Source organism: Ambystoma mexicanum, chromosome 3q, assembly GCF_040938575.1.
Source record: "Ambystoma mexicanum isolate Mex_15411 chromosome 3q, UKY_AmexF1_1, whole genome shotgun sequence".
NCBI classification, from domain to species: Eukaryota; Metazoa; Chordata; class Amphibia; order Caudata; family Ambystomatidae; genus Ambystoma; species Ambystoma mexicanum.
In genome coordinates this window covers 110,265,866-110,293,758 of record NC_090926.1, presented here as the reverse complement: position 1 = coordinate 110,293,758, position 27,893 = coordinate 110,265,866, and the positions used below count along the sequence as shown (strand labels likewise).

Below are 27,893 nucleotides of genomic sequence, written 5' to 3'. Positions count from 1 at the left end.
AGCTTGTTCAGCATGGCTGACTGGATTGTGTTACACCAGGCTTTATCCACGAGGAGAGAAGAAGGGGGTGTGGAAGGAGTCTCCAGCTCTCTGAAGATAGAGAATATTTCTCTTGTCCCTGATTTAGCATTGGCTATCCTCGTGTTAAAGGAGGAGGCTTTAGCAGTGGTGATGGCAGTTTTGTATTGTTTGGAGAGTGCTTTAAAGGCAGCCTTGGTGTTTTCTGAGGGGGATTTGCTCCATGACTTGAGGGCAGCTCTCTTTTTTGCGCGCAACTGCAGGAGTTCTTGGGAAAACCATGCATTAGTATGCTTCACTGTTTTGGCTTTTTTGAGGGTGAGTGAGGCCACAGTGTCAATGGCTTGGTGATGGCCCTTTTGAAGTCATCGGCCAGTGTTTCTGGGTCATTGGAGAATGGGGGCAGTAAGGCGGGCACCGAAAGGTGTTGAGCTAGGTTGTCATGAGTGAGCTGCTTGGAGCTTCGTGCGAGTGTGGCCGGTAGGGGAGTGGTGGGTAAGGTAGGCCCTTTGGTAGTGATGATGTCAAATTGGATGCAATGGTGGTCGGACCATGGAACAGGATAGATCACAGGTTGGCTGATGGAGCAGTTATGGTGAGATAACCAGTCCAAGGTGCGACCTTTAGAGTGGGTAGGGCTGGAGACGGTTTGGGAGAAGCCCAGAGTGGAGAGGGCTTTGCGGAGGGCCTTTGCGTGTGAGTCACTTGGGTCATTCAGGCCGAGGTTGAGGTCGCCTAGAAGTAGGATTTTGGATGATTTCTTTAGGTTATCAGACAATGCATGGGTAATGGCGTCCTGAAAGTCATTGGAGGGGCCAGGGGGCGATAGACAAGGTGAAAGGTGAGTGCAGTTATGAGAGAGTTGGAGCTTGAGTAGGAGATAGTCGGTGGCCGGATCAAGGTTCCTTTGAATCATTTGAATGGCTAGTGATTCTCGGGCTATGACTGCTACCCCGCCCCCTCTTTGGGTGAGGCGGTCCTGTCTATAGATAGTGAAACCAAGTGGTATTGCGGGGGAGAGGGCTGGGCCAGAGGTGTTGGACAACCATGTTTCGCTGAGGAACAGTAGGTCAAGGTTGTTACTGTCTATCAAGTCGTGCACATCCAAGGCATGTGCTGGTAAGGACCGGCAGTTGATCATGGCACATTTAAGTGGGAAAGCTGAGGGGATGATAGGAATGGGGGCATGATGGGGTAGTGGGATAACAGGGCGGTTTGGTGGTGGTCAGAACAATAGGTGCAGGTACAGTAGCAACATCACAGGGCAGTTTGGTAGTGGTAATAACAATGGGCACAGATACAGTTCCAACATCACAGGGCAGTTTGGTAGTGGTCATAACAATGGGCACAGATACAGTTCCAACATCACAGGGCACTTTGGTAGTGGTCATGACAGACGGTACAAGTTGGGGTGTTATATTGTGCACTTCAGCATTTTTGGGGCAATTTTGCTTCAGACGTGGCAGTGTTGATAGGTGATGAAGGGGTGTTTCAGCCAGCGTCAAGAGCGATCCTGCGGTGGGGCTTGGCGTGTTGAACGTGGCACTGTGCGTGGAGCATATGGAGGCAGCGGTATGGTTGGGAGCCGGGCTTTGGAGCCTGTTTCGCAGGCGCGCCAGCCTTGCTGCGGCATTAGGTAGGGTGAAAGAGGGAGGAGGGGGGTGTAGAAGCGACCGCGTGCTGAGCGGCTCGTTTCTGAGAGTAAAGTGAGGGGGCCGAGTGGCAGTGATGACGCCGGTAGAGACATTTCATTTCCTGATCCAGTTGCCTTGTCCTTTTGTGTTCGCTTCTTTTTATATGGGTTAAAGTTTATGCCCAGTTTTCTTTAGTGAAGTATGAGAGATGGCCTTTGTGCAACTCATTTTAAGCATAGATTTTTCATGTGTGCTGTAGATGAATTTGCTTTTTGTATTTTAAATGGTTTACGATTGCTACAGATCTGATTGTATATATGTGAATGCTGTAATTTTGATTTGTATTCTGTGTGTGAAAGTTTTATATCTATACGCAATAAAAAAAATTAAGAATGAAGGCACCTTTAAGCACAATGGTTCATACAAAATGGACAAAAAGTTTAAAAGACTATCGTTGGTAGCTCCTGGTTCCCTTGCGATAGCTCCAGCCTGCAGGGTGATGCCCGACAGCCAGGAGTTGGTTTTAGCTCCAACTCCTCAAATCTCAATTTCGAACCCTGCTTTCTACTGTCATTTCCCTTAATTTCTTTGAGGAAATTGAAAGATTTTAAAGCAAATTTTGGCCTTCCGTTTAAATAAGGAAGATGGCATTTTTACTTGAATCAAGCATTGCATCAATTTAAAATGTTCCATGCTCCCGAAATGGCAAGAAAATGTAGAGTTTTTGAATCTATTGAAGATAACCATGATGGAAAACTGAGTGCAAGTACCTTCTTACGATTCATAGCCACACAATATTTCAACATTCAAACACTTCAGGCAAACCCAGAGCCATCTAAAAGGGGTCTATAAAAGAACTCACCATTTCATCAGGAACATTAGATCCCCACAGGAGTCTGTAGCACCAATTATCTTTTCAGGTTCTAGACCTCGTTCAAAGCCCCTTGCAATGTCGCTGCTCTGTTTAAAGAAAGATTGAAAAAGAACTATATTTAAGCAAGGTTATTACAGAATGTGTGAAGGCACAGTAAGTGAAAACCACCAGAACATGTCTAACGTAGGACATGTCACAGGATTAACTATAACATGTAGATACTACAAGCGTAATGAAGAACCTTGACTGCATGATGTTCATACAAAAGCGGTTGTAACTAGTGTCAAAGTCATTCAGAATGCAGTATTACCTTCAGAAGAACCCCCCCACACCCTCCCAATTAATCCCAAGTCACAATTTACACATAAAAATACTGTTGCCATCATGCACATACATGCCCCATGGCCCTGGCTACGAAAAATGTTACTTAACTGGGAGTCTTTGTGCAGCCTTAGCCCATTTTAGAGTCCCATGCGTGCATGGTTCCCAATCTAGCGGTTGGCGCAGAACTTGAACGGACCCCAACCATGTACGACATGCCATCTAAAGTGTGTTAAATTATTTTCACATGCATGTAATTCTATAAAAACCTGTGTACATGTACCACCTATTCTACTTGTAACAACCAAGTCATCTTTATAGATTTCCCCACCTATCCAAAATAAGCATTACATACCCATTAATAGTCTTTCTGTGGCTTGCATCAGTTTAGAATTGCATGCTTCAACAGGCTGCCATGCAGCAGTTGGAGCCGAGCGTTACATGTCTTTGTTAGAAAATTTGAAAAATGGCATCGACCAGGGTGTTGCGGTCATACCATTCATACGCTACATGTGCCTCATGCATCGACATTCTCAGATTATCCTGCTCTGAGGTGAATGCATGACTTTATTCTTAATACTGTGCCTTCGGCTCAGAAACGGGAAGGGTCAGCAGGCGCATGTGATTCTAAACAGATACAAGTCACATTGTCTTCCGAGGCCTGTGCATCTGCTTAGATGTGTGTGCATCTGCTTAGATTCACATGCTTTGCATAGACTAGCAAGTAGCACCAGATCACAGCGGCGGAAGAGCTGACGTGACATCTGCAAATAGAGGTTTTAAAACTGCTTGTCCCATCTGCAAGTCTTTTCTCGCTTGTACGAGAAAAAAGTAGTGTTAATGGGTTTATTGAACTCCATGTTGCAGCTTTTGCTCCTGAACTTACTTTAGAACGTGCTTTAAGTTTAAAATGAAGAGAGTGGTGTATACAGCATTGTTATAAGCCTTCTAATCAAACAATACATTTTGCAATTGTGTTAATTACAATTTTATCTCCCCGCTGCCAAGGAAACCAAGAATTGATCCGTGTTACGGATGCGCCGTTTTGTTACGGCAGAACATTACTTCTTTGTGTACATCAAGCGTATGAAGTGCTTGTTCACTCTTGTTCTGGGGTTTCTGAAAACGGCTGGCAGTCCTATAGATTGACATGGAATTTAACAATTTTGGGAAGACCTTATGTGTTCTGAAAACCACCTTATTCTGGTGCTTTGAGACAAAAGGTTCCGATACACATGAGGTTTCCATTGTCAATCAAGGATTATTGCCACCTTATATGTAAGATCTTTTAGTGAAGCTTTGTTAATTGGTTCAAAGGGTGAACCCTAAGCTTACATCGCATAATGTTTAAATCCAATCAGCCACTGGTGGTTATATATACACGTCTGTTAGCACAGTTTTTCTTAAGTCCAACTAGTAAAACCATTCAAATGAGATAGTACAAGACTCCACTCTTACTATAAGGCTTTACCACCAGGGTATATGGTAGCATAGACAGAGCAGCCAGGCTGATCTTAGAAGGAAGAGAGGGCTGTAGAATCAGTACAATGAAACTGCAATACAATATGGTCCAAAGAAACACTGAAACACTGTATTGCAAAAATAAATGCAAGTAGGCCCAGATAAATCACGAGGGAAATAAGTGCTATCACAGATCATTACACATTTAAAAAAAAAACACTATGCTATGCTTTAAAGTACACATAACAAAGCATAGACCTTATTTAGAAAACATTCTAGGCAAGACAAACATTTTCATACACATAGGGAAAACCATTAGTTTATTACTTTCTGTAATACAGGTTAGTAGATCCTAGTAGTTGTACTGCGACGTCAGCAAAGCAATCCCATAGTAAACCAACTGTTATACTTAATAGAATAAGTGTTCCACTATTCAGTGAACAGTAAAAACCGACAACTGATTCACGGTAAGTTATTCTTGGTGAGTTGGACCTTGGGGTGTAATATACAATTACACCTACTTTTCAGCTCAGTGGAACACAGTCTAAGATCAGTAAGAACTTTACACCAATTGAGGATTCCACAATGCATACCAAGGTCAGCTACACCTGCAGAAAAATGGCACATAGCTATTTTATGCAGGTAAAGCCTATATACTTTTAAAAAGAGCTATTAGCAACTTAAGGATCAGTATAACCTAAGGCAGAATTATTCTGTAGAGGCCAACAGCAAGTCAGGGGAAGCAACGCCCAATTAGGGACACTCATACATTTATATACTAACAGGAATAGTACAGTGGAACCAACAGCATTACTTTTGGGAAGAGGGGAACCCAATTCACAGGTGAGTAAATTAACCTTCCATCTACTTTATGGTAGAATGGCGAGACAGTTTCGAAGGAAAGTAAGACTTTTCAGAATGGCAGAACATATTTAAGATAAATTACTTTACATATACGTTTACAAGTGGCAGAACACTTTCAAGGTAAGTAAGAACTTTTGTAACTGTCCACTACAGTTACCAATTAACTCTTTTAATTTACTTTAAGGCAGACCCCTTTCAATATCCAGCCCTTTCCAATCCTATGGCACGAGTTCCCCCAGTGGGGAAAAGAGGGACCCTAGTGGTCTAGGAACCAGCTGTAGGCAGGGCGAGCTAGGGCTCAGTTGCAGGCAAAGTCAGAGTTCCAGAGGAAGACTGTTCAAACAAGTAAGTATTCCACTATTAAAGTTAGTTGCGGGTCCAGGGACTTCGGTGAAGACACCCTAGAAGGATTCCAGCAGGGGCCTGGGTGAACTGGATAAGGGGACTCCCAATCAGAGGGAATGCCCCAAAGCTATACAGGAATCTCAAGATAATACCCAAGCCAACACAGAAGCTCAGCACAGGAGCTTTTGCAGTAGGACTTCAAGATATGCAGCCAAAAAAAACATCACTGGATTCCTTGTCATGAAGACAGGACCCTGGAAGGACTTTTGAAGCAAGGATCAATGGGGAAGGCTCCATGTAAGAGTTTCTTCACGGCCGAATGAGGTTCTGTGGCGCCCTTTTCAGTAGCACGAAGACTGAAAATCACTGGTTGGCTTCTCATCGTTTGCAAGGTCCAGCACTCTGGTGGTGGGAATTTTTGGACTCGATTTAGGTCTCTGGAGGTCCAGCAGGATACCCACAAAGTTTCAGCAAGATTCTGAAGACAGAGCACCGCACAATGGCTCGGGGGTCCCAGGGTATTGCAGCCCGGCAAGGTCCTAGCAGGACGTGGGATGGCTCAAAATGCACATCTTCTGGTTCAATGTGATATTTTCGCAGCAAAAATATCGCGATGCAACAATAGTGCCGCATTTTTGCCGCGAAAATAACACATGGACCCTGCCGGGGACATCCCGCATCATTTATGGGCGGGGGACACCCCCGCTCCTAATAATTTCGCCACCAAAAATATCGCCTGTGGCCGAACCCGACGACCATATGTACGGTGATATTTTTGGTGGCGAAAATATTACCCGATCCCCATCTTCTTGAGTCTAGTGGGTCTCACCAGGCACTGGGTCGTCATTTTCGGAGTCCCCAGATCGACTGGAAGGAAGGTAACAGCAGGCTCTCTGGTCATTGGAAATAATCTCAGCCACATTTTCTCCATCTTCGATTACAAAGTTTCCAGGATTAGACTAATGCAGGAACCCAGCCAACCAGGCCATGCAACATTCAAACTTGCAGGGGTTGGCAGTTATTCCAGGACAGCCATTCTCCCAGTTTGAACTGGATTCTCGCAGTCAGGCTGGAAGACAAGGACTGCAGAATTATGGACACCTCCCTCTCTTCCTGCCTTCACAGACACTCTGGAGCCTGGGCAGGCTTGACCGAGGTTTCCCCGCCGAAGACAAAATTGACAAAGGATTTCCACGCCCTGGATGTCAGGGGAAGGAACAAGAAAGGACAAGGAACACTGAAATGATAAAAAAAAGAATTTTGGTAAAATGAGCACCCATGGGTGCCTTTACCGGGGCTGTGCAAACAGCCCGGGGTAAAGGTGCACCAAATGTGTTAAAAGGTTCACTGCCGCCAGCCATTAAAAGGCAAGTTTGTCCTTGTAACAAAAATGTTACATTTAGAATGCGAAAGAGGATACCCAGTATCTCCCCATAAGTTGGGGGGTGCTGGTCTAATTTAATAACATGTAAAAAGGGATCCAAAGATCCTTTCTACCCCTGGGAACTGTAGTTCTCACAAGGTTAGCCTGAGAAAGTTGATTGGGATCCCCAAGGGCAACCAAGAAACAAAAAAAAGGTATACAAAAGTTGTCAGGATAACATTAAAAACGACTATGGAGAGGCTTACAAATGACATCCATAAAAAGAGTAAAAGATTGTGGGTGGGGAAACCTGTTCCCACTCACTGAGGTACAGGGAAAAAAATCCACCAGTAAAGCACATGAGGTGACATGTCAGGAAGATAAATCTTACCCACAGTTGTGGATTAGGGACACCCTGACCACCATCCTCTGAAAAAACACCCTCCTGGAAGTGGTCATCTGACAGTGGATGTATGGAGCAAGGGCGGAGATTGGGTGTTTGGAAGAATTTTCATTCTTTTGCCAATCCCCTTTAACCTTGGAGACCCCCAGCTCTTGCTGGCCTCTGCTTTTTAATTTATACTCCAGAGTGAGTGAGACTTCCTAGTATACTCACTTGTGTGTTTTTCTGACTAGGATTTGTGTGTTTTACTGTTTAATCGAGTCTGGTAAACTCCATAGGTATCTGCATTTTGACACTCAGCACCTTTTGTGCAGTGCTACTGAGAAGTCCCTTGGATTTCTCTTAATGTTCAACTACCCTTTCTTGGGTGAACTACTGTTCCAAAGAATAGTAAGATAACTCCTGCCTTACTTACCATTTTTCTTTTGTGGGTCCTGCACACACAACCCATGTGGAGTGCTGGGGGGTTACATAGTAGCTCATTATCCCACTTCTCAAGTAACATTCTGTTACACTAACTAACTTGATTTCCTGGTGGCATTGGTTTCTTTTTTTACTACCTTTGAGTCATACCTGCAGGCCGATTTCTCAGCTGCGGTACATCACCCAAGGGTGACATTTTACCAAAATGACCCCGGTCTTCTATTTTTGCCATTTGTCAGTTAGGTCTTTCTGGGCTTTTACTCTGTTTGAATCGGGTTGGAGTCCTTTGTGCATTTTGCCTTTGGTGGGCTTCAGCCCTAAAGCCCGCCCAGGATCCACTGTCTGGAAATGCAAGTGAGGGAGCAGTCTCAAAACTTCCCTATCCTTTTGTCTCTGGGTGTGCCTGAGTGAAACCAGTTCTGATTGGCCAGCTGGCGGCTGGGCAATTGATAGTCTATGGCTGTGAATGAATGGGAACTTGCTTAAAAGGAGAGGTTTTTGGGACTATAGGCAAAGTCGACCACTGGAGGACAACATCCGACGAAGAAGGCGTCGAGACACCAGCAGCACCCTCCTTGACCGTGAAGTGCACAGTGAAGTCATGCAGCTGTGCTGATCCTGTTTTTGTTTGGACCATGAAGATCTTTATGGGATTAATTCCCCCCCCCTTAGGCTGGTGGGACCAACTAGCCTTGGGACAAGCTTCATTTTGGCACAACCCCTGTTCGGCAAGAATTGATGTAGTAACCCTGGGTGAAGACTACACAACCCATGTCCACCTACTGTTATAGGTCTGTACTACACAAGTTTGTAGAGTAATTGAGCAGCCAGACTTATTTCAAGAGGGGTAAATGTGAGCTGTAGCATCGAAATTCACCAATACAAGTATCCAAATAACACTTACACAAGTTTTTCTAGTAAAATAATTAACAGTCCGTTATAAATATGCATTCTTTAAAAAGGGCAATGTGCAACAATAAAAATATACTTCAAAATACGTTCTCAGAAGTCAAGCAAGTAGATACTTTTTAGAGATGCTTCATACACACTTCCTACACCCCAAGGTGACTTCACCAACTAGGACAGTATTGGGATTTATATATCACGTTTGTACTTGGTAAATTCTGAGGTTGGCAGAAAGGAAAGGTTAAAAGGAAGGAAAAAGGTTAAACAGGTTCTCAGAGGATATGATCTTCCAATAAAGTGTAGATAAAATCTTTTCCAGCAATATTAGTTAAAAACCAGTGTATCGCCTACGAGGGACAGTAGGAATCAAAGTCAATGGAATAGAGTCTGCAGGGAGCCAGGACAGCCAAAGCCAATTGGAGCAATCTATGGAGCTGAGGCACTTCTTAGATAGCAAAAAGTCTCAGTGTTTGTTGAAGAAAATCACTGTTGGGCCACAAAGCTGTTACACTTGGGAAAGTTAGGGCTACAATCAACTCTAGAAAAGCAGCTACTGCAAGTCTCAACTGAGAAGAGCAAGCTACAGACTATGAGGTAAGCACCCCAAAGTCAGAACAGTACCTTTGGTTAGGAGAGGATCCAGCTGGCTTCTGTCTGGTTGCAGTGATGCAGATAGTGTGTTCCTGGGCCTCAGTCGTGGGGACAAGAGGGAGGGGAATGTCTGGAGGACACCTGAACAGCATTTCAAAGGTCGGTGGCAGCTACAGGCGTTCTTCAGCACTTCAGTGCTCGATAAACGGCACCACAGCTAATCCAAATCAGATCAAAACGCATGAAGGAGAAAAAGGGCTCACTCGAGGGTTAAATTAAAAAAGTTCTAAAGTCCACCAACAGAGCAGAGGGTCTCTAAGGTTGAAGGGAATTAGCACAGAAATGAGAATTCTTCTCAACAACCCCCAACCTGCTGTGACTTTCCAAGGCTGCAGAATTCCCAATGCCCGGGGACCCCTGACCATCAGAATGCATTGTCTTCAGAAGTGTGAATCCGGCCAAAAGTTTGCAGGCATCCAGAGGTGCTTCAAGGTGGCTTCTCTTGATCTTCTGTGATTTTCTACTGAACTACTGACATTTTAAAAACATTTTCTAAGAGCATCAGAACTTTGAACTAGCTTATTGACTTTGGCTGTCCTGGCTCCCTAAAGCCCCCTTCTGCACCTATTTACTTTGGCAGCGGTTGTTCCCTTACAGGTTTTAATTGTTCAACACTTATTGCTGGGATAAAAGACTGCCTACATCCCTCTGGGAGAATCGAATTGTTTTTTAAGTACAAATTATGTTCTGATCTGACTAACTTTTCCCCCCTTATAACTCAATATTGCAATGGTGATCACAAATAAGTGTTATTACTGACCTCAAATGACTATCAATGTGCTGGAATATGTGTAACATGAAATGTTTACTCACCTGCTTTATTGCTCTGTTGAATTGAATCCTTACTTTGGGATTAATGTTACTATTAGTTGCTGCTTTTTAAAGATTGTCTAATTATCCCTGTGTATGACATGCATTACTCACCATGATAGCATTTGATGATTGTATCCGATTGGATTCACATGCTGTGCATATAGTCCAACATCTGTTGGAAATTGCAGAGTATTGCATCTTTCTTTCGAAGATCAAAAGGGACGTCGACATGGGCGTGACTATCCCTAACTTGACGTATAGTGTACCCAAAATGCTTGAAGCATCGAGGTCCCACCGTTTTTTCCCCTGCTGTGAGGTAGAGTGCGTGAGCGAGTACAGAAGAGAGAAGGTGTAAGAAGTCTATGTTTCTTCTACTCCACGAGGGGAGGAAGGGTGGGCGCATGTGAATAAGCAGATACAATCATCAGAAATGCTATTGCGCTGAGTAATGCACGTCCTCCGATGCTTGGGAATCTGCTTAGAATCATACGCTGTGCATAGACTAGCAAGCAGTACCCAGAGATGGCGGTGGGATGTGTGAAGGAACAGTAGCAAAGGGATGTGTGAAGGAACCGTAGCAAAGGGATGTTTAAGCACCACCTGAGAATCAGACCTAGAGTGTGTATCCAGGCAGTAGTCTTGTGTTAAGGTGTGTACAGAACTCCAGGTTGCTGCTTTGCAAACGGACACTAGGCAGAGTTTGTATGCAGTACCCTTTGGGACCACCACAAACTATGACTACAGGTGTGATCAAAACCAACCTTTGGTATAAGTCTGTACTACACAGTTTTTGGTAGCGGAGCCGAGCAGCAAAGGCTCATCTCAAGAAGGAATGTGAGCTGTAAGGAAGTTACACAGAGGTCTACAATCACAGGTATATAAACTTACACTCAAGGTTTCTTGGTTCAACATTTATTCATGTATTCAACAGTCAGTTATAAAACATTCATTAAAAGGAGGCAGTTAAATATCATACATCAATACACTTCATTACTATACTCGTTAAGTTTGAGGCATTTAAAGTACTTTGAAGGAGAAAAAAGGAAAAGGTTCAGAACATAAGAATTACAATTTCTTAGACAGTGCAGATACTCAGAGTTCACCGAAGAGTCATTTCAATTCAATAGAATATGCCAAAGTCGATGGGCTAAAGTCTTGGATAGGTAAAAACGGTTCATTATACTTTGGGTCACAAGCTGATTAGGCCTGCTAGTTGGGAAAGTCTCAAGCACTCACCGTGAGAGGCAAGTACTCAGTCTCGATTCACAGTATCTTACAAATTAAGAAATAGATGCAGCTACAGACTTCTGTTCCTGGAAGTTCCTGCATATCTCGCTGTTCCCGAGCCTCAGTCGTGGGGACAAGAGGGAGGACTTTGGGGACTCCTGCACTGCACTGGTCAAAAAGCTGGCACTTGGCAAATCTTCAATTCCAGTAGCTGTAGTAAAGCACACTAACTGGTGTCCCTCTCCCTGGTTTTTCGGTTTCCTGCAGCACTCTGAGGAAAATACAACAAGCTCCGAGAATGGTATCCAGGTGGCTTACGGGTGGAGTTGATTGGTCCCACCAACTGAAAGGGAGACGTCGTCCTTGCAGGGCTTCTCTGTCGAGATGAATTTAGCGATTCGGACCTGCAGCAGGGCTTCACTGGGCAAACCAATGGTCCAGGAGTTGCAGCAGCCGTTCTCTTCAAGCTAGTCTTCGTTTCTTTCGTTCCAGTGGTCGACTATACCTTCCAAGCCAAGAGCCTTGCCCTTTATCCAGTTTCCTCCCATTCATTCCAGCCTAGCTGCCACTCGCCCAGTAGGGTGGCTGTCATTGCCGGACAGTCAGTCAGCCAATCACCCCAGAGTGTATTTGGGTCTCCTAGGAGACTAAGCACAGGGAGTTTCGGGCACCCTCCTCACTTCCTGCCCACCCCAGACACTCGGGTACCAGAGGTGGTCTTCAGTCCTGAAGCCCGCCAAAGGCGATGAAACAAACGGACCAAACCTGGTTTGGAGCGCAGAGCAAAACTCTAGAAGGACCTTTCCATAATGAAATGGCGGAAAACGAAGACCGGCACCTGTTGGATGCTCAGATGCCATCTTGAAAAACATGGCTCCTGCGATTTAATGGTAACAGTGTTCGCGGTCAGGAAAAATCATGGTAGTTCGTTTTAAAACCACTGCCAGCAGCCATTTCGATAGGACATGGTAGCATTTGACTGTTACATAAATATCTAGACACAGGATACTATGTAACCCCTCCAGCACTTGCTGGGTCTAGGAATAAAAAAAAAAAATATAAAGACTAGTAAAGTCAATTTCACTTTACTTACTCTGGGAAACAGTAGTTTATCCCAGGTAAGGTATTTAAACCTTGGGAAAGCCTGCTGAAAAGGTTCCCTATGTCACTGCACTGAGTGTGCTGTGCAACGCATGAAAAGATGATGCCAATGGAGTTGTCCAAAACTCCATAATCAAAAAACACAAGAGTAAAAACGCACATCAAAATACATGAGAGAGTGGGGGAAAAAAGGGTCACACTCCCTCCAGGTAAAATAATCAAGTCCTCAAAATCCAGCAAATTGGCTGGGGGTCTCCAAGGTGACGGGAATTAGCACATTTTTGAGAATACTCCCCAACAGTGGAATCTAGAAGAACATTTGCAATGAATGCTATGGTAGCCCCTGTGCCCCGAGTAGAGTGCTTTAGGCGTGAAGGGGGGATCTCTTGGCAAGAGAGAAACAGTGTGCCAATGAGAAGAACTGGTTTGTTTTCTTAGTGGCTTTGTCTTTTCCAGATAGTAGATAACCACTCCTTACATTCAGTGTATGGAGGCTTCTTTCCGCCAAATTTGTGGAGCTCTGGAAAAAGGTGGGTAGTTCTATGGACTGGTTTACATGAACTTTGAGGTCAATTGGAGCGCAAAGCGAGGGTGTGCGCACAAAACCACCTTCTCTTTGTGAATCGTGACGAATGGGCCCTGAACTGAAAGGGCCTGCAGTTCACCAACTCTCCTTATAGAGTGTATCGCCACAAGAAAGGCGGTCTTGTAGGCAAATGCTTTAAGGCTAGGCTTGTGCATGGGCTCAAAGGCAGGTCCCATTAGTCTGTTAAGAACAACATTCAGGTCCCACCCAGGAGCAGGGTGGGAAATCGGGGGATGAAGACACTTTACCCCTTCCATAAAAGGCTTTAATTACAGGAATTTCTTACCATGAAACCTTGCTCTGGGACGTGTTGTACACCAAAAGTGAGGCTAAGTGGACTTTAAGAAAATTGAAAACCAGTCCTGAATTTAACAGTTGGGTTAGGTAAAGAACAATATCTTTAGGTGAGCAATCAATAGGATCGACGCCCTTGACATTACACCAGATAAAACGCTTCCATTTGCTGGAGTAGCAATGTCTGGTGGTAGGTTTCCATGCCTCTCGGAGTATGTCCATGCATCTCTGAGGGAGCTGAAGGTGCCCGAACTCTATGACCTCAGGAGCCAGGCTGCTAAGTTGAGGGTATGGATGTAGGGTCTCCCTGATCTTAAAGCATGTTGTACTGGCACAGCAGCTTCCTGGGAGGGGAGACAGACATTGCCATGAGATGAGGAACCAAGGTTGGCGGGCTCCCAGGATTATTGTGACTGGTTCTTGGTGCATCTTGTGCTATATTCGGTTGAGCATGGGAATCAATTGGGGGTGGAGGGGTATTTGGGGGGCAAGGAGGGAGCCTAGACAAATCTCCTGGACCAGGTTACCCAAAGACCGCTCGGAGCGGTTCTGTGGGTACCTCGAGGCGTAATCTGGGCATTGTCCAGAGTGGCAAATAAGTCAATCTCTGGGAAGCCCCATTCTCTGAAGATGCAGAGTAAAATATCCTCCTGTAGTCGCCACTTGTGCTATACAGGGGGGAAGGGGCGGAAATGGGGTTGGGTCTCTGCTGAGTATGTCTGCCAGAAGATAGAGTTCCCCTGGAACATGTGAAAGAAAGAACATCGAGTGCCCACTTCCAAATGATTTGGGACAGTTTGGCTAGCCCTAGAGAGTGAATGCCCCCGTTTAAGTAGTATATGGCTGTAGTACTGTCCGTGAGGACTAGAACAGTTTTCCCCTTTGTGTGTTTGAAAGGCCTTTAGGGCCTTGAACACCGCTAGTAGTTCCAACAGGTTGATGTGGCTGGATGCTACTACTGGAGACCACACGCTGTGCGCCATCAGTCTCGGATGCATCCGTGGCGAGTAGCGTCTTCCTGAAACTCTTTGTGCGGGCCACATAAAACTATATCGCTCAAGCCACATCCAGCGAGTGCAAAGTCCTTTCAGCCGGCGACAAAGGCGTCAGAAAAACAAAAACACACAGGCCACACCAAGGGTTCGTTGAAAAGAAATTCCAAAGGAACCTTGGGCATGAAGGAGGGGTGCGTCTGCAGCACCACCCTCGTCTCGTGGAAAGTCAAATAAGGCTGCTTGCAGGACAGGGCCTGGATCTCACCTACTCTTCTGGCAGAGGTGATGGCCACGAGAAAAGCGGTCTTCCAAGAAAAACTTGAGCGTAGCTTGATGCATTGGCTTGAATGGAGGCCCCATGAGCCTAGTCAATAGGACTAGGAGTTCCCACGCCAGGGCCAGAGCCTTCACCAGCAGGAACGCACAGAACAGTCCCTTTATGAACTCGGACTAGATGGTGCGACCAAAGGTAAGACCGTCCTGGAGATTGGGTTAGCAGGAGATAGCCGCCAGCTGCACCTTGATGGAGGAGTGTGCCGGCCCCCATTAAACCAATGACAAGTACGGAATAACTTGGGTGGCCTTCTGCGACCGGCACCAAATGGCAAAACACTTCTATTTGTGTCCGTAGCACTTCAAAGTCGACAATGCTCTGGCGAGGACCTCACTGCAGTCTGCCAGCAGCTCATAACCACCAAACTCTAGCGCTGCAGGAACCAGGCCTTCAGGTTCAGTGACCCTGGGTCGTGGTGCAGAATGGCTCCTCCCTCTCTGGCAAGAAGATCTGTGACCACTGGCAGCTTGACTGGAGGGGACGCTGAGAAGGTCCGCGTACCAGATCTGCCTCGGCCATGCTGGTGCCCCAGAACAGTCTGAGTTGACCGATGGCTCGTAGCAGTAGTGGTGGTAACAGAGGGAGCGTGTATACAAACAGGGCTTCCCAAGGGAAGGAGAATGCGTGCCCCACCTCGTGCCCCCCGCTTCCAAATGTTAAACATGGTGGCGGTCTTGTCCGAAGACCCTGACCACTTTGCCCTTGAGGGATGGCAAACACGACTTGAGGGCCCAAAACACTGCCCGTAGTTCCAGTACGTTGGTGCGTCTACTCCTCCAGCAGCCACAGGCCTGTGGCGTGAAGACGTACAGTGTGGGCTCCCTACCCTTCCAGGGAAGCTTCTGTCGTGACTGTCTCCTGGTACCTGACGGAACTCCTCGTTAAGCACGATTTTGTCCTGAAAGCCTCCGGAGACCTGGATCCAACAGGAATTCCGGTAGCAGCCGCATCCGCAACCTGCAGAGCCAGATCAGGTATACACACACGACAGCATCATGCCGAGCAGCGACTTGATTATATTCACTGTTTCGACCTTCAGTGCTACGATATGATAGGTTATTTCTAAAGCGCTTAATACTCTGATGTTTCCAAGCGCGGACCCGGGGATCAATCGGGTGTTGCTCTGTGTCTTCTTGCTTCCAAGACGAGCACGTTGCCCCTGAGCTATCCTCCCGAGACACCCTAACAGCAGTTGCACCTTGCCCAAGATGGCTGCTATCCTCTCCTCCGATGGCACCGCCAGGCAGGACACAAGTGTAGAGTCTGGGTCCCAGGACAGTGCGTCCTGTGACAGAGTCAAGCAGGACTTGCATAATTCACTGAGAACCCCAGGTCCGTCTGCAGCCGGCCAGCCCTCGCCGTGTGATCGGCCAGTCGTCGAGTTGAGGATACACATGAATCCCCTGCAGTCTTAAATGGGCCTCCACCAGAGCCAGGCACTTGAAGACTCGGGGCACTGACCTCAGTCCAAAGGGGAAAGCCTTCAATTGGTAATGCTTCCCTTGTACAGCGCCATGCAGGAACTTGCAATGCTTTTTGTGTATGGGGACGTGGAAGTACGCGTCCTCCAGATCCAACGATGACAAAGTCTCCCTCTTCCAGCTGGCCGAGCATGTGCTGCATCGTGGCCATCCTGAACTTCTGGGTCTTTATGTACTGGAGTTGTCGTAGCTAGAGAATGGGCCTCCAGCCCCCGGTCTTCTTTCTTACTAGAAAGTATCTTGAGTAAACTTCAGGGCTCCGGGGTTGCTTTGGAACCAGCTCCATCGCCCCCCCCCCCCATTCCCCCTCTTTTTTTTTAATCATGGCCCAAACTTCCAGCTGCCGCTGTGGGATGTGTTGTTCCTGTCGGGTGTAAAGCACCGGAGGGGAGTAACTGTACTCCCACTCTATATGGCAGAGGAAATGCATAGAGCACCCCAGCCAAGATTCTCTATGCGGTAGCTATGGTCGAGCAATCAAGGCTTAAGCTCTCAGGAGGTGATGCAGGCTGGTTCTTAAGCACAGTGTAGTCCCCCAAGCACCCACAAAGGAATGTCCACACACTATGTTGTATTGTATATTTATAAAGCACCTATACACAGGCAAGTGTTTCGAAGCGCTCAAGAAAGGTGGGATCACACGAAAAAAAAAAGTTGCTCAGAGGCCTTGAGTTTCTGAAGGGATAACTGTCTGCACAGGCAGATTAAGTGGATATGGTACATTTAACAGTTAGGATACAACAAATGGGCCTACGGCGATTCTGCATTTTTTCAAGTGCACATTAAGGGGTAAGACAAGGAAAGACAAAGATCTACAGGCAGAGCTGTAGTGCAAGTGCAGGAGGCCGAGGTAAGGGCGGGGGACCAAGTGCGCCCAGTCAGTAGAGACTGGGGAAGTGCAGAGATAGTGAGTGGGTCGGGTGCAGGGCCCCGAGGCAAGTGCAATAGGACTGGCAGGGGTGCCTGGGACCTGAGAGACTCTGGGGTACACCAGGCGGCCAGTCAGTGAGCTGTATGGAAGGAGGGAGAGAGGGAGGGAAGAGCAGAGAGCTAGGTTAGGCGGGTGAGAGAAGGAAGAGAAGAGGAAGGTCTTGAGGGGTTTCCGGAACTAGAGAAGATCAGGTTCAAGACAGAAGGTCTGAAAGGGGAGGCTTTTCCAGAGGGAGGCGCCTGCTGAGGAAAGGCATCTCCCTCCAAATCTCTGCTTGGAGAACCTGCTCACTCACAGAAGGTTGGAAGTAGATGAGCGGAGGACTCGGGAGGGACAGTATTTAGTAAGGCAACGTTGAAGGTAAGTAGGTCCCAGAAAGCCTTGTGGACAATGCAGAGTGTCTTGAATTTGATCCTTGCAGCCACAGAGAGCCAGTGCAGGGATTTCAGTGCCAGAGATGCAGTCCATGGGCTTGAGGCCAAGGATAAGTTTTGCAGTTCTGTCCTGGCTGAGTTAAAGATGGCGCAGGCCAGATGCAGGGAGGTTGAGGAAGAGGCTGTTGCAGTAGTCCTCCAGCATGGGTCTGGCATGGATTCACATGCTCATGAATATTCCGTCAGGCTGGGAATCCTCGGTAAAGCAAAAAATCAGTTTCACTTCTGAACGGTCTTTCTCCCAACAACCAATCACTGGTCTCTGGGTCTTAGCGCCCCCAGCAAATGACTGCCCTCTACCTAAGCCCCTCCCCTGGCAGCCATCATCACATTTGGTAGCACCTAAAGTGGCAGCAGGACCAAGAGATGAGCCGAAGGAGGGGTAGGCGTGAGCGTTCGCATGTGAATCCATGCCAGACCCATGCTGGAGAACAGTAACTTGTTCCTTCTCCAGCATGGGGTCTGGCATGGATTCACATGCTCATGAATAAAGAATACATGGCAGTACACACCCACGGGAGGTAGCAATGCTCAACATTCAGCCTCTATTGCCTCCTCACAAGGCTCACCTTCAAGCGAACAGGTTGCGCATGACTGTTGGCCGACTCTGGACTCCTACCTGGAATCCCGGTTGACGCAGTAGAATCTCGTGAAGGTGTGCGTCAACCTCCACGTAGCAGCCCTATGTCCAGCAAGTGCACTCCAGACAAAGCCATAGTTGCAGCGATCACTCTGGTCGAGTGGGCTTTCGGACGGCAAGGCAACTGTCAGTTTGCCAACCGGTGACAATGGGTGATGCAGCCAGAGAGCCACCCGGAAATGGAAGCCTTCAGAGGGCCTTCCCTTGGTTCATAGGGCCAAAGTTCACGAACAGTTGCGACGTCCTCCGAAAACTTGTGCGGTCCACGTATAACTTCAGCGCTCTAGCCACATCCAGCGAGTGCAACGTTTTCTCAGCCGGCGACGAAGGCATCAGGGAAAAAGACAGGTAACACCAAGGGCTTGTTTAGATCAAATTCCAACGGCACCTTGGGCATGAAGGAGGGGTGCGTCCATAGTACCACCCTCGTCTCATGGAATGTCAAGTAAGGTGGTTTATAAGAGAGGGTCTGGATCTCTCCCACTTGTCGTGCAGAGGTGATGGCCACAAGAAATGCTGTTTTCCATAACAAAGATTACAGTGGTGCCGAATGCATACGCTCGAATGGAGGACCCATGCCCCTAGTCAGCACCACATTCAGCTCCCATGCCAGTGACAGAGCCTTCACCGGCGGTAACGAACAGAAAAGTCCTTTGATGAACTCCTTTACCAAGCGGTGTGACCACAACAACGACCGCCCCAGAATTCTGGTGTAGTGGGAGCTAGCCGCCAGATGAACCTTGATTGAAGCATGTGCCAGTCCCGCTTTGACCAGCGACAGCAAATACGGCAGCACCCGCAGAGCTGTGAGGATCGATCTTCTGTGCACGGTACCAGATGGCGAACCTCCTCCACTTATGTCCATAGCATTTCAATGTAGACGAAGCCCTGCCTTTGCAAGCTCCTCCTTGCAGTCCACCGGGATATTGTATCCTCCCAACTCTAGCGCTGCAGGAGCCGGGCCTGCAAGTTCAGTGACCCTGGGTCGTGGTGCAGGATTGCGCCTCCTTCCCTGGGAAGAAGATCCTACACCGGGACCATCTCAGTTGATGGACTGGTCGCAGAAGCAACGGAGGGAACGCATACAGGTACAGGCCGTTCCAGGGGAAGGAGAATGCGTCCCCCCCATGCTCCCGGCTGGCGAATCTCCGGCACTTGGTGTTTGTCGCCGTCGCAAATAGATATTGGGATTGCCCCATCGTCGGAGCAGAAGATCCACTTGGTCCTGCCGAAGCTCCCACTTGTGGCAGGAGCACAGCTCCCTGCTGAGCAAGTCGGCGATGGTGTTCTTCACTCCTCCCAGACGAAACAGGAGAAACATCCCCTGTGTTACGGCCCAGTGCCATAGACCTGCGCCTCTCTGGAGATCAGGTGCACCCCTTGCTTCCGGATGTGGAACATTGTGGTGGTGTTGTCCGTGAAGACCCATATCACCTTGCCCTTGAGTGATGGAAGGAAAGACTTGAGGGCCCAAAACACTGCCTGTAGCTACAGTACGTTGATATGCAACGACTTCTCCTCCGGCAGCCACAGGCCTCTTGCCTGGAGACTTCCGGTGTGGGTGCCCCATCACTTCAGGGAGGCGTCTGTCGTGACAGTCTCCTGATGAGGTGGGGTCTGGGAGTGTGATCCCGCTGACAGATGCGGACTGCATCGCTCGATGGAAACTCTTGTCGAGAGTGGTGTTGTCCTCGAAGCTTCCCGATACCTGAATCCAACGGGTGTCGAGGGACTGGCAGCGGGCGCATCCCTAGCCTGCACAGCCGGATAAGGTATATGCATGGCAACATCATCAACTCTCCTCCAACGGAGACGATGGACATGACAGTGTTGAGTAGAGACCCTAGAAACAGAGCATCTTGCGATGGCACCAAGCAAGAGGTTGCATAGTTCACCAGGAACCCCAGCTCCATCAGCACCTGGACATTTTCCGTTGTGTGTGTGACGGTGATCTCGCTTGGATGAGCCAGTCGTCCAGGTAGGGGTAAACTTGGATCCCTCGTAGATTTAGCCGCGCCGCCACTGGCACCAGGCACTTGGTGAAAACACTTGGCGCCGACTTCAATCTGAAGGGCAGGGCCTTGAATTGATAATGTTGCCCTTGAACCACGAAACGCAGAAACTTGCGGTGTCCCTTGTGAATGGGGATGTGAAAGTAGGCATCATCAAGTCCAGCGACAATAGGAAATCCCCTTCTTACAGCTGTCCTAGTACGTGCTGAAGGGTGAGCATCCAACACTTTTGGGATCTGATGTACTTGTTCAGACGGCGAAGGTCCAGCATGGGCCTCCAACCGCCCGTCTTCGTCTTGATGAGGAAGTACCGAGAGTAAACCCCAGAGCCTCTTTGGAACGAGCTCTATCGCGCCTTTCCTCAGCATGGCCCGCACCTCCAGAAGCTGAGGGACATGGTTTTCCTGCCTGGCCATGGGTGGTATGCGCAGACACTTTCTTTGGAATTCTATGGTGTGTCCGCACCCAATGGTTGGTGGAGATGGACTTCCACACGCTGACGAAGTTCGCCAGACTGCTTCCCACCAGGGTTCGCATTTGGGGGCCCGACGTCAGGGCTGGTTCAATCTTGCTTCGTCGCGGTGCGCCACCTTGGGGACCTTGGCGTCAACCTCCTCCAAACTTGCTGCAGCCCCTGTAGGCCTCCTGGGCCAAAGAGCGAGACAGGAGGACAATGAGCTTCTGCCGAAGCTCTTGAAGGAACCCTGGGACTTGCCTCCGGAAGACCAAAAGGACGGCCTTCGCTGTTGGAGCATGCCCAAGGAACGAGCCGTCTCAGTATCCGCTTTGATGGCCTGAAGGGACTCGTCCATGTTCTTTCTGAACAAATTATCCTAGTCTATGGGCATGTCCAATACCCTCAACTGCACCTCCTGGCTAAAGTTGGTGGCCTTCAACCATCTTCGCCGAAGGCAAACGCTGTTGCCCATTTGGCGGAATCCTGGGTCGGCAATGTCCGTGGCCACTAATGACATTGTCCGATGCCACCTTGCCCTCCTGCAGGATCTCCAACGCTTCCGCTCTCCTGTCATCAGGGAAGTAAGTCCAGGAGGGGTCTTAGGCAAAGTAGGACTGCAGCTCTGTTGATCTCCCACTCTGCTGGGTCACACTCAGGCAACCAATCATTCAGAAGGGCATTCATGCAGTCAAGCAGCCAATCAGGCTCACAGTGCGTTCAGGCCATTCTTCTCCATCCAGACTCACCACAGAACGTGGATTTCGGACAAGCACTCTGACACTCCACACTGCATTCATATCAGTTTCGGGCAGGGCTGTCTCAGTCATTGTGTCAACCACCAGATACTAGACACCCATAACATGAAATGTGTATTCGTCACACACTTTATTCACCCAAGTCCCACACCACGGGCGTACCCACAACATACAGTCATTGGGAAGGCTCCAGCCGGTCTGGCCTTCCCCACAACACCATAAATGGAACTTCCACCCAACAGCCAGTCAGGGGGAAGGGACAGAGTCAGGGATTCTCGGGACTTCAAGAAAGGTAAGTTAATAGGCAATGGGAAGCTAGAGGCCACAGGGGCCATCTTGTTTCCTATCAGGAATTAACTGATTCCAATGGCAGGGCCTGGGTATCCCAAAGAGGAGGATATTCAGAGCACCTGTCAAATTCAGCATGGTGCTACCAGCAGCCCGTACCCTGCTCTGTGGGGGACACAGGTGTCCAAAAACATACCCTATGAGTACAGGGTTGTACTCCCACCCATGGGTGCCATAAGGGTATCCCAAGGGTCTGTTCACCAAACCAAAAAGAGGAAGAGCCGCACAGCCAGGAGTCCCACATGAGCTCCTGCGCGGAAGACAGAACATATATGATAAAGCAATAAAGGACAAGGATATGGAGGCCCTGTCCCTCCAATGCATTTCCAGCATCACATCGGGCCACCAGTGGTATTCGCAGACACTTCCGTTGAAATTCCAAAGTGTGTCCGTGGGCGAGAGCGTGCAGCAGCCATCCATCAATGGAGAGGGTCTCCCACACGCTGACCAAGTTTGGCAGTCATCCTCCCACCGGGGTGCAGTGGTGGGGGCCAGATGTCTTGGCCAGTTCAGTCCCGCTTGGAGGCTGGTGCACGGCCCTGGGAGACTCGACGATAGTAGCCACCTCCGAAGGCCTTGGAGCAACTGCTGACCGCTTCCTGAGTCATGGAACAGGAGGGTTGGCAGCAAGAAAATGAGCCCCCGCCGAAAACCTTCGAGGACATGCTAGACTTCCCTCCAGAGGAACGAAAGGACGGATGTGTTGCAGTTTGCCAAAGGGACGGGCCGTCTCCATGTCGCTCTTGATGGCCTGGAGGGATTCATCAACAGACTTCCCAAAAAGGTGGTCTGTCGAACGGCATGTCCAGAACCCTCGTCTGTACCTCTGATGCCTTGAGCCAGCCACGACCAAGGCAAACCCCGTTTCTCATCATGCAGAAACCCGTGTCCGCAATGTCCAGGGTCATGGTGATGGCATGGTGCGACGCCACCCCGCCTTCCTGAAGGATCTCCAAAGCCTCGACCAGTTGGTCATCGGGAGTGAAGCTATCTTGTACCAAAGCTCCTGGTCCTATCTGGCCACGATTGCTAAGGTGTTGGCCGCCTTGACCTTCGTTGCAGCGAAGTATGACAATGCATTACTTACCGTAAAAGCATTTCTGATGGTTGTATCTGCTTAGATTCACATGCTGTGCATAGGTCCGACATCCAGTGGTCACTGCGGAGTATTGCATTTTGTTTTTCGTAGTCGAAAAGGGGACGTCGACAAGGCGTGTCTAACACTATCCCTATAGTGACGTGCGGTGTACCCACAATCCCTCACGCGTCGAGGTCCCTCTTTTTGTATTTTTTCTGCCCCGAGGGAGCCTTGTAGACATGAGTGAGTACATAAAAGAGATATAAAAGGATGTCTATGATCCTTCAATCCGAGCGGGGAGGAAGGGTGGGCGCATGTGAATCTAAGCAGATACCATCAGAAATGCCTTTACGGAAAGTAATGCATTGTCTTCTGATGTTTGTTAATCTGCTTAGAATCACATGCTGTGCATAGACTAGCGAGCAGTACCCAGAGTTGGAGGTGGGTTGTGAGAAGGAACAGTAGAGAAAAGGTGTCTTAATACTGCTTGTCCCACCTGGGAATCAGCTCTAGAGTGGGCATCTAGACAGTAATGTTTTGTAAAGGTGTGTACAGAACTCCAGGTTGCCGCTTTGCAGATGGACTCAAGGGGAACATTTGCAATAAAAGCTATGGATGCCCCAGTGCCACGAGTAGAGTGCGCTCTTGGCTTGAAGGGTAGTTCTCTCTTAGCAAGAGTAGAACTGAGAGTGATGCATTGAACAATCCATCTAGATATAGTGGACTTTGATACTGCATCTCCTTCTCTTCCTGCTGCCACCAAGACAAAGAACTGATTAGTCTCTCAGTGGTCTAGTTCTTTCCATATAAAACATGACAGCTCTGCGCACATCAAGTGTATGCAGGCTCTTTTCTCCTAGATTTGAGGGATTTTGAAAGAACGTTGGTAGTTCTATTGACTGGTTGACATGGAATTGCGAGATGAATTTCGGTGCAAACCTTGAGTGTGTGCGTAGAACCACCTCATCTCTGAACCGTTACAAAGGGGTCTAGAACAAAAAGAGCCTGTAGTTCACTTACTCTCCTAATGGAGGTGATGGCTATTAGAAAAGCAGTCTTAACAGTGAGGTCTTTAAGAGTTGCCTTGTGCATGGGTTCAAATGGTGAACCCATGAGCCTGGTGAGTACCACATTTAGGTCCCAGCCGGGAGCTGGGTTTGCTATTGGAGGGTGTATTCTTTTTACCCCTTCCATGAAGGCCTTGATCACTGGGACTTTCCACCATGACACTAAGTTGGGAAGTGGTGTATGCAGAAAGTGCTGCTAGGTGGACTTTAATAGAATTGAATACTAGACCCGAGTCCAGCAAATGGGTCCGGTACAGAACAATGTGTGGGAGAGCAGTCAACGGGGTTGATGCTTCTGCTCTACACCAGATGACAAATCTCTTCCACTTGCTAGAATAACAGTGACGAGTGTTAGGTTTTCTAACTTCCCTGGGGATGTCCATGCACCTTTGTGGAAGTTATAAATGTCCAAATTCTATGATCTCAGGAGCCAGGCTGCCAAGTTCAATGTTTGAGGGCATGGATGCAGTGTCCTGCCCTTGTCCTGTGACAGCATGTTGTACGGGCATGGTAGTTTGACTGGTGGAGACAGAGACATCTCCATCAGATGAGCGAACTATGGTTGCCGGGCCCACTAGGATCATGGTGGCTTGTTCCTGGTACATCTTGTGCACAATCTTGTTGAGAAGGGGAGTCGGGGGGGGGGGGGGGGTGAATAGTAGGAACATGTGTCTGAGAGCCCACTTCCAGATGTTCTGGGACAGCTTGGACAGTCCTGGAGAGTGGGTTCCCCCTTGCTTGTTGAGGTAGTACATGGCTGTGGTGCTGTCCGTGAGGACCATCACGGTCTTTCCTTGTAGGTGTTCCTGGAAGGCTTTCAGTGCCTTGAACACCGCCAGTAACTCCAGTAGATTTATGTGCTCGGATGCTACGCTCGGAGTCCACACTCCGTGAGCAGTCTGATGGGATAGGTGAGCCCCCCCCCATCCTGTGAGGGAGGAGTCTGTGGTTAGAGTGCCTTCCACTGCGGGTGTGGCAAAAGGTTTCCCTATTGGCAGGTTTTCCTTTATCCACCACCGTAGCGAGAGAACCAAGGCCTGCGAGACCACCACTAGATCGTCCCATTGTCCGCTGGCCTGACACCACTGGTTGTCGAGCCACTCTTGCATTGGGCGCAGGCGCGCGTGAGGTACCAAATAAATACATGACGCCATTATTCCTAGCAAGCGCATTGCTTTGCGTACCACATGCCACATATTGGGGGATCTGAAACAGCATGTTTTGGACCCTCTCGCAGGGGAAGACGAGGCCATCCTTTGTTCGAATTAGAGCCCCTAGGAATTGTTTGATCTGGCTGGGGTCTAAGCTGGACTTCTCGTTGATGGAGAATCTCAGTTGGAACAAAAGGTCTACAGTCCTTTGGGTATTGGAGAAGCATGTTTCTTAAGAATCCCCTGTTATGAGCCAATCGTCGAGGTAAGGGTATACTGTATGGACAACCTGCGCAGATGGGCCGCTGCTACTGCCAGTACTTTCGTGAATAGTCTTGGTGCTGATGCTATCCTGAAGGGTAGCACTCTGAAATGGTAGCGTTTGTCCTCTATCATGAACCTGAGGTATTTTCTGTGCGCCGGCAACATTAAAATATGAAAGTATGCATCTTTCATGTTTAATGTTGTCATGTAATCCCCTTGTGATAGCAAGGGGATTACTTCCTGTAAGGTTACCATGCAAAACTTTTGGGGCTTCACAAATTTGTTCGCTGGGTGCAGATCTAATACAGGGTGCATGGTTAGGTCCTTTTTGGGTACAAGGAAGTGCACTGAATAAATACCTTCCGTTACCTGAGATAGAGGCACAACCTCTATAGCTCCTTTTTCCAGTAGCTGTTCCACTTCCTGTAGAAGGATGGCGAGATGTTCTGGTGTAATGCGTCGTCCCCGTGGGGGTCTGTACGTTGGGGAACTGTTGAATTCTATACAGTAGCCGCGGGCTATGGTTGATAGTACCCAACGGTCTGATGTTATTGCCTCCCATGCTGGAAGAAACGATGTTAACCGGCCCCCGACCGGCGATGCATGGAAGGGGACCTGAATCTTCGGGTCATTTGCTGTTATTGGCCTGGGAGCCTCTAGGGGTAGAGGCCCGACCTCTCCCCTTGCCACAGCGTTGGCCTCTGATTGTACTGGCCATTATTACCCTGATTAGAGGACCAGTTGTTGGCAGAGTATTGTTGTTGATTCTACTGCTGGCGTTGGCCACGAAAAAGGCGCTTATTGCCATAGCCGCGTCTGTTAGGTGGCCTAGAAATCTGGTCAAGGGTCTTCATTGTGTCAAACTCCTTTTTAGCATTTTCTAGAGCCTCATCAAATGCCTTACCAAAGAGATTGGTATCCTCTATAGGTTTGTTGATCAGGGAAGCCTGAGTTTAAAGTTTAAACCCCGAATTGCGCAGCCAGACATGGCGTTTGAGGAGTATCCATTGGACTAGGGAACGGCCAGCAGTCTCTGCAGCATCTAAAGTGTTAACGATGCTTTGGTTCACTAGTGTCCCTTCCGCGATTGTGGCCAGAAGGCGTGTGCGCAGGGGTTCTGGTGCCTCTTCAGCGTCGCTACGTTGCTTGCTCCACTGTGCGTCTGCGTAGCTTGCTAGTAAAGAGTTATTAGCGATCCTTGCTGAGAAAGCGGCGGAAGCTGTGATTCTTTTCCCCAGGGCATACAGCTTTTTCCCCCTCCTTGTCTGGAGATGCCTCACTGGTGGACAGTGGCACCCCTGCCCTCTTCCTTGTATTTGTTACTACAAAGAAGTCTGGTACGGAGTGGCCCCTGACGTATAAAGGGTCAGAAGGAGATGGGCTGAAGAGTTTTTCTATTCGAGGGTTGACCCCTCTGACCAACGCAGGAGTGGATAGAGAAGGGGTGATTCTTCTTTTCACTGAGGCCAGGAGTGGAATGATGTGACTGACAGGGGGCTTCTCCTTAATTACTTTTTCCAGAAAGTCAATGTCCGGAGAGGTCTCCCCTGTGTCTAATTCGAAATGCGCTGCTGCTTTGCGCAACAGTGCATTAAACGTAGGCTGGTCATCTATAGGAGATGTGTTCCTAATGGGCGAGTCTTTGGGAGGAGATAGGGTTATGGCATCAGGGTCAGAGTACGCCGATTGGGACTGCCAAGGGTGTGAGGTAACTACCTCTAGTTCTTCTCCTAAGCCCCCTGCACCTGTGTCTGGATCTTCTTGAAACCCCTCCTCCTCTAGTTTTCGTTCTTCCTCTACACCCAAAAACTCATCCTCTTCCTGAAAATGTTGTTCCTCTTCAGTGAGGTCATGCACATTGAATTCGTCATCCGAAGGATTAAACAACCTAGGAAATTTGACCCTGGGGTCCTTCTCTTGGTCTTTTGGGTGTTGGTGGGTTTGGGGTTTCCATAAACCTTTCCATCTTCTCCATGCAGAAATGGAGTCTCTCCAGAGTTTCATGGGGTACCCCTGAGTAGTCTAGGGGGGCGGGGGGAATTAGTGTTTTCTGCCTGGAAACGCTTTGACCTCTCCCTCAACGTCGAAGAAAGGTTTCCGTCGCCTTCTGAAAAGCCTTCCGGTAGGCCAGGAGTCCCTCTAGATGAAGGGGGTAATTCCTGGCCCCCCCTTTGGCTTTTTCGGCGTGTCTTTAGCCCTTTGCGCGGTATTCGACGTGTCTTTCGTCGTCCGCTTATGGGTATCGGCGGAAACAATCCTCGCTAGGCTCTCGACAAGTAAATTGTCTGTGGAGGTTTCTGGTCTCGACGTTACGGGCGTTGCGTGTTGTACTGGGACGGGCGCTCTTACATGGAGCGTTACGTCGGATGGTTTTGGGGTAGCGCCTTTATTTGTGGAAAGCCTTTATTCGGCGCTGATGGATTCTAAGAGCCGTGGGTTATGTGCTTATGGGAGTGAGTCTTTTGTGCGTCCTTGTCGCCGGGGTGTTCATCCCCATAAGCAGGGCGTGAGCCGAGCCCGTCAGGGCCGGGGATGGACGTCGAGGAGCTTGAGCGCTCCCTCGAGAGGTTTAAGACTTCCGCAACAGAGGTCATGTTATCACCTTCCTCGTCACTTTCGGCGACGGCGGGTGAGGAATCTGACTTCGACATGGCGTAGGCCG

General features: G+C 48.5%; 1 protein-coding gene across 4 annotated transcripts in view; it reads right to left on the bottom strand.

The window, feature by feature from the left end:
* CBX5 (chromobox 5) overlaps window positions 1-27,893 on the bottom strand; it is a 217,314-nt gene that overhangs the window by 61,493 nt on the left and 127,928 nt on the right. For all 4 annotated transcript variants that reach the window (XM_069653252.1, XM_069653255.1, XM_069653253.1 and 1 more), the window contains one exon: window positions 2,515-2,612. In XM_069653252.1, the coding sequence (XP_069509353.1) occupies window positions 2,515-2,612 (98 nt within the window). The remainder of the gene's footprint in view (window positions 1-2,514; window positions 2,613-27,893) is intronic.